General features: G+C 34.3%; 1 protein-coding gene across 1 annotated transcript; it reads right to left on the reverse strand.

The window, feature by feature from the left end:
- Window positions 1–4,207: 4,207 nt before the first annotated feature.
- On the reverse strand, window positions 4,208–6,343 carry LOC122003675 (senescence-associated protein OSA15, chloroplastic-like). Its single transcript, XM_042558752.1, has 7 exons — window positions 6,071–6,343; window positions 5,884–5,960; window positions 5,734–5,796; window positions 4,870–4,938; window positions 4,593–4,639; window positions 4,339–4,462; window positions 4,208–4,262 (listed from the first exon to the last, which is right to left on the reverse strand). Exons 1-7 carry the CDS (start codon window positions 6,162–6,164, stop codon window positions 4,215–4,217), a joined length of 522 nt encoding a protein of 173 aa, XP_042414686.1. The 5' UTR covers window positions 6,165–6,343; the 3' UTR covers window positions 4,208–4,214.
- Between the last annotated feature and the right edge of the window lie 793 nt (window positions 6,344–7,136).

Consider the following 7,136-nt stretch of genomic DNA (forward strand, 5'->3'; position numbering starts at 1 on the left):
AACCACTCATGGGTTAGTGGTACATCAAGCAGGGTGTGTGTAGTTTACTCTGTCAGGGCTCCGCTAGTCCGCTCATGGATAGCGATGACTGCAGCGTATAGCGGGTAGAGATCCCTCCCCTTGACTATGATATAAGGAGATGAGAGCATTGAGCTCCCCCACTCTGTTTGGGGTAAGAGGATAGGTGTACTCCGACAGCATCCTGTCCACTCAGTCACTCAGAAGCAGTGATGACAGAGTGCACAGTTGTCATAGTCCTACCCACTCGGTCTCATCATCGCATGTGAGATGGCTGACTGACGTCAAGGGTGACACATGTCATTTTTGCATCATATGCATATATTACATTTATTGTTTGTAATTGCTATATTTTGGATGTTATATTTGTTTGGGTTGCATATGTTTGACATGCATACAAGTGACATTTTGGTATCTGGTCTGAGGACCCTTTATATTTAGATAGGAGGTCCTAGTGAGTACAGTTTTCTTCAGCTCTTTCCAGTTTGTATTTCCTTTTATTGTTCAGAAAACTGTACCGCATAAGTATTACTCTTAGTTATACCTTATTATGCATGTCTATCCGGTATCCGCTGAGTTGTTGAACTCACATCATTGCTTTGTATTTTTATTTCAGGTTGATGTCGTTAGGAGGTTCCAGTTGCTAGTCCCCTTGGCGCAAGAACTTTCGACTTGGTCTTTTGATTTCTAGTTATTTGCTTAGAGCAATGTTTCAGACTTGTATTGGTTTTGCACTCTAAATTTTATGTGGTTTGTCTTTAAGTATTGTACTGGTTGAATTTTTGTTTGTTTGGTTGATTTGTATTTGTTATGTTTTGCTACGCGCCCGCCGATCGGCAGAAGAGGTAAGTTTAGATGTTGTTTTTGCTTTCTTTTGTATTGTGGTGACAATCGAAGGCTATTTTGATATAAACTACGTGGTTTGTTTAGTATTTTTATTGTTATTGTTCCGGTCGTGTTGGCCGAGGTTAGTATGGCCCGGAGGACTTGTAGTAATGTCTCATATTGTCATCGGTATAGGAAAGATGTTATCGAAATTTCTTCTGATAGCGATTACTTGGGGCGTGACAAATTCAAACTTACAAAATTAAAAGTCACAGCATGTCATGTAAGTTAATAGTGTTACTCAAGTCCAATGCAACTTATTGCTAGAAACTTGGGCACACTATGCAAATTTATTATTGGTAATTCCTTGTAGCAACCCAGTCGCTTCTAGGACTCTTTTATTAATTGGATCTTTGATTTTGTGCCTCGAACCATATGATCTTTATTCCCCATTAATTTAAATATCTCATCTTTAACATCATATCTTCAATTTTTTTTTTAGCTCTTAAATATTGACCTCCCTAATCTTATAAGTGTTTTACTACATTCTATATATGAATTTAATTCTATCGGTCATTTAGTTGAACATTTCTTCGTGTTTTATAGAATAGTCTAATAAGGAAAGATAGCACCAAGCATTATTATGTAGAATAGTATCGACCTCCATATTTCTACATCCAATGTCAAATGAGATACAAAGATACATATAAGAGGTCTATGATGGCTGTCATGGAGTCCAAGAAGACCTTCATGAAGTCGACGATGACTATTATCATAGGAGACATATTATTCACGGTTGGATTGAAGGCATTAAATTAAGTGTGAATTAATGCATCCATGCCTAGCTCTCCCTACTATTCTAGTTGCTTTATCATTCTTGACCATAAAATCTCCTGGCATGCAGTCTCCCTTGAGCCCAATCTGAATCCCTACTTAAAACTTATATTTGTATTTATGATTTGTAGAATCTTTGTTGAAATATATCAATGTATTCAGATAAACTTATATTTGTTTTATTTTTTTAAATCAATGACAGTATCTGATGATCTGCAATGACACGTCGCAACAGATTGTGAAAACATATATCCACAGGGCTTGTTTTTCTACTAATTCAAGAAGAAAAACACTATGTTTCATATATATGCATTATATGTTAGTTCGACAAGGAAAATTTGATTAGATTTACATCTTCGCAGCAAGTTGGAGGACTCTGAGAAGATGTAAACAAATCGATTGATCTAAAAACATGAACTTTTTTCACAGGTTAGTTTCATATATAGTTTGTTCCTGAAAAGAACATAAACATATATAACAATCTAATGAGAGAACTCTGTCTGCATCTCAAAATCTCAAATCACAATGAGGTGTGTCAAAATCCCAAAAAAATGTGATTTAACTACCCGAAAAGGTGAATTGAATAATCGAAGACTCATTGACTAATTGGAGGGGTCCCTCAATTATAAAAGGAGTATGTAATTAACCTCGAAGAGTGTCTTAACTATTTGAAAGTGGACATCTATAAATTAAAGAATTATGATCCACTTCATCAACCCATTAACCTATCATTTTGAGCCACCAATAAGACAACAAGCTCACCACTTGACAAGCTATGCGGAAGATGCCATGACTACTCAAAAGGGTATATATATATATAGATTGTAAAATCATGATCCACACCATCAAATCGTCGACCCACTATCCTAAGCCACCCAAAAAACATAAACAAATCACCCAAAGGAGAAAAATCCATGAGTCTGCTTCCTCTTCAGAGAGTAGTCACAGAAATTCTTTTAGACCAATTCCAAGATGCAGGGTAACAAAGAGATAATGCATTAATTATATGATGACTTTAAACCAGATAAGCTTCTTACTAAAATATGCACTTATTATGGCGAACGATAATTCTCAATCAAAGGTGACATTAATAGCAGGGAAGAAAGAAACATATTTCTATGGTCAATAGGCTAAAAGATGCACCATACAATACAAAGAATTCAACAAAGTCAACAATGATACATACAAATCAGACGAAATTGGCTTTAAAAAAAATCACAATTAAGAGGTTCGTGGAATCACTACAACAAAAACTGCAAACGACAACGGATATTATCCGTTGTCGTAGGGTCAAAAATCCGTTGTAACTGAGGGTGTTGTAGAATGTATTGTCCTACGACAATGGTTTTGAATCTGTTGTCTTTGTAGACATTTGACAACGGTTTTTATCCGTTGTTGTTTATATGCTCAAAATTTATTTATGAAGGATACGACAACGTTTTAAAACCGTTGTGGTAGATAATTTCAACAACAAATATAAACCGTTGTTGTAGACCCTTTTTACAACAGATATAAACTGTTGTGGTAGATAATATTTACTCGTTTTGTATTTTACAATAGTTATAAACTGTTGTAATATAATTTTAATATGCTTTTACAATTGATAAAACCGTTGTCTTTTATCACTTTTCAAAAAAAAAAAAAAAACCGTTGTGGTTTACGTATTTTTTACAACGTTTCTAACCGTTGTCTTTAATGTTCATGTTATAACGTGATAATACCAAACAACAATTATATTTTTAATATAAGCAAACCATCAATACAAAACATACAAAATGAGTTGTATTCATCAAATTTAGTAGTATTAAACCATAAATCACATGTTTTCCATTACTGTTCTTCATATGACTTTTACACATTAGCAAGGCAATTTATAACCTAACAAAGCTCACTCCTTGCATCCAAAATCTCAAGCCTCACGAATTGCCCGAGTTACATCCTGCAAGAGAAAAATTAAACAAAACTTATCAAAGAAAAATATAAAATATAAGAAAAAAGATAATTGTAGTAAGTACTGCTTGAACTATAACTATAGAATAAACATTTCGCATAGCTCTAATACCTGGACATGAGAGAAGGATTTCCAGAATTCCAGGACAACACTCAATGTCTACAAAACGGAAGAGAAAATTCTACATAAAATCTACATAAAATCTACATAAAATATAAAGCAATTCCAGGACAACACTCAATTCCTGTGGAATAACCGAAAAGTGAATCCAAGAGCAAGGCAGTTCAGCATAGCATCAAGGGAAAACAGCATGGTTCCTTGGTTTAAACAAGTTCAAATGGAGCAGAAGTCTCGAATTGGATTAGTCATTTGAGGAGAAGTGTCTATACATCACTAAAACTAGTAGTACGATGTCACCATGAACACTTATGAGAAACCGGGATGAAATAGATAAGGATTTAGATATTTGGCCTTAGCATCACCAAATAGCTGCATTGAAGCTTCGAGACTCATCGTTGTAAGATAGTTACATCCTAGTGAAAACTGATAGATGATAGTTCTCAGAGCCATAAGACTTGTGCTAGAATCATGGACTAGATGGCAGTAAGGCAGATGCCATAGTCCAATAAGCTTCCTAAAACAAACAATAACATGTGAAATGAAGCATTCAGAAACAAAAATAGAACAAAAAAGTATGCACATTAAAGCACCTGAATGGCTTGCATACGGTCTGTTGTGACCTCATCTGCAAATAGATCAAGAACTTTCCCATTCTTTTTGAGTGTAATGAATCCCATTTTATCTTTGAGAGAGAAAGACCTTTCATTTGAAGGACTACAAGGAATTGTTTCAACAAAATGAATGATTGATCATGAATGCCATATAAACACAAAAGTGTGCAAGAAACAATTTTAACAGGAGTCACTACATGTAAGAAAGTTTGATATTGAGGTGAAAGACTTACAATTGGTAAAATTTGTTTGCCATCATGTCATGAATGTTTCTTATAAACTGCACAAGAGAGACAGATTATTCACATTACTTGCATCTTGTGTACTGAATTATAGTAAAACAACAGAACAAAGGACAATGAACATTATAATCATTTCAAAAAATTTATGGGATATAAACTAGACTCCGCATTTTTTAAACTAGTTAATCATATGACACTTATGCAAGTAATATACATGATTAAACTTACACCACAACGATGTTGGAAAAAAAAGCAGTACATCTTCTACCTTCAATGCCATGTATGCATCTTCCATGGCACGTCGTCTAAATATGAAGTCAGCTCGTCGTAAGTCGGCCTGGTCAAACTCAAAATGTTTTGAAGAAAATTATACAGTTATAATTAGATGTAAAATAAATATATCAAAAGACACTTTAACAGGGTTGTTATGGTCATCAATAACAACTTCCACAAACTCCATAGTCACACAGTCATGTAATTTCTTCCATTAACTCATAAAAGAAACTATAATCCACACTTGATATCCAATATACACATAATATTATGGACAATAATTAACTTGCAATATTATGAGAAAACAAGCAGAATATTAGCTCAGCAACCAAAACTAAACTATTTCATATATTCCTTGGACGCAATCTACAATGGAGTATGTAGCACATTTCAACAAACACTTTGGTAGCTTGTTAAAGTTTTATTCAGTAACCATTCCTCCAAAAAAAATTTAAAATTATAAAGGTTGGTCATCAGTTTTTTTTTTTTTTTTGCCTACATGTTGTGTTTTCCCTCCCTCTTCCACTCTGATTTAATACCCTTCCATTCCTCACATTTAAAAAAGATTTCAAATGGCTGTGAAATACATCTACCCTATCAAGTTTGGTTCAAAACACTTGCCAGATGATTGCTTCATTCTTATGAAGCCACTGTAGTTTCATTCTGAATGGAATTTCCTTTTAGATTGAGAAATAATACAATAATCTTCATTCCAGAATATTGAATATAGAGGATCTTCTTTACAACTCAAAATAAAATTTGATGATGGTTTTTCCAAATAAATAATGAAGGAAAAAGTAGAAAATCACGACTAAAGAAACTGAATAATTGCTGTTAAATACTACAGAAAAAGAGAAACCTCTAAGGCCCCATCACTCCAATGCTGATCTGCTACTCTCTTCAGATCAGATTGAGCCCTGTCCTTCAAGATATGCATGAATAAATCAAGCCATGCAGATAAAAAAGAGATTTTTGGCTAAAATTGGAAAAGCTAAGCTAGAAAACATACAGTGGCTAAATGCTTCAACCGAGCAGCCTTTTCCTTAACACCAAGGTCAATCTTCCTTGTGTCCTCCCTTGCACGAGCTTCCACATTACATAAATGTTAGCACTTCAAAAATATTGAAGGAACTCTAAAGAACAAGTGAAAACTCTGTTATATTCAGATAAAGTATAGACTAAAGAAGATGTTATACCATCAAGCTTAAGAAATCCAAGTCGAAGAACAGCAGCATCTTGGCGTGCCCGATCATTTAGTCTTGTTATGCCACTAGTGCATAAAAATTCCATGGAAAAATATCACCAAAGCAAAACAATAATAAACAAGCGAAAAGATGATATCAAAACAAATGGCGACATAGTCAAAAGGTTGCACAGAAATGTAGTCTGACCATACATCTATGACCATTTGAATTAGCAATTTAGTTATGAGTAAGCTAATTAATTAAACTGGAGACTACAAAAGAAGTTTAATTGTAAAAAAAACATGAAAGAAAAAAAAAGAGAATCTAGAGTATACCATATCGATCACATTTCACTCAGAATAACAACAATGAATTATTTCATAGTTTCTTAAAGCCAATGGTCTTTCTCAAAGATGTTGATCCGGTATAATGTGATACATTTGAGAATGAGCTTATAAATCCACTTCGGCCAGTAACTGTTATTTTGCAAGAAATCTTGCCAGCCATATTTGCAACTAGTTGATGCAACTATGCAACTTATTAAGAATTAATTAAACAGAGCGTCAACATTTATCCAATCTTCTGCAGCAAGCTTTCAGGCATATGTTGCTGAACCTTCACACATGCTGATGACCTGAAGAGTGTTAAGTTCCATATGAGCATCTCTATCAAATTATATGGTATGAGTATAAAATCATGTTAATATGTAAATTAGTACATGTAAGCACATACTACATTATCATAATCTGCACATAGCACAGGCTTCTCCTTGAGGAAAAAGGAGCTGCTCTTGGCACAAGTTCCATGCCAACATGCTAACAATCATGAGTTGGAATTACATAAATGTATCTTTTCTCTTTAAAGGAACCCCAAAAATCTCATCAATCCAAGAGAAACTAAAGATATGGGGAAAAAGACAAAGGGAAATTATAAATCGACCCCAAATACATAAAAATACCATCTTTTGATGGCAGACGAGTCGCAAGCCCCAAAATAACACAAATCACGCCGAAAAAGAATGATGCACGCCCGGATCGTGAACACTGAAGCACAAGGAAAGCAGATCTAGCCCTCCCAG

This window comes from Zingiber officinale, chromosome 7B (genome assembly GCF_018446385.1).
Source record: "Zingiber officinale cultivar Zhangliang chromosome 7B, Zo_v1.1, whole genome shotgun sequence".
Lineage (NCBI taxonomy): Eukaryota > Viridiplantae > Streptophyta > Magnoliopsida > Zingiberales > Zingiberaceae > Zingiber > Zingiber officinale.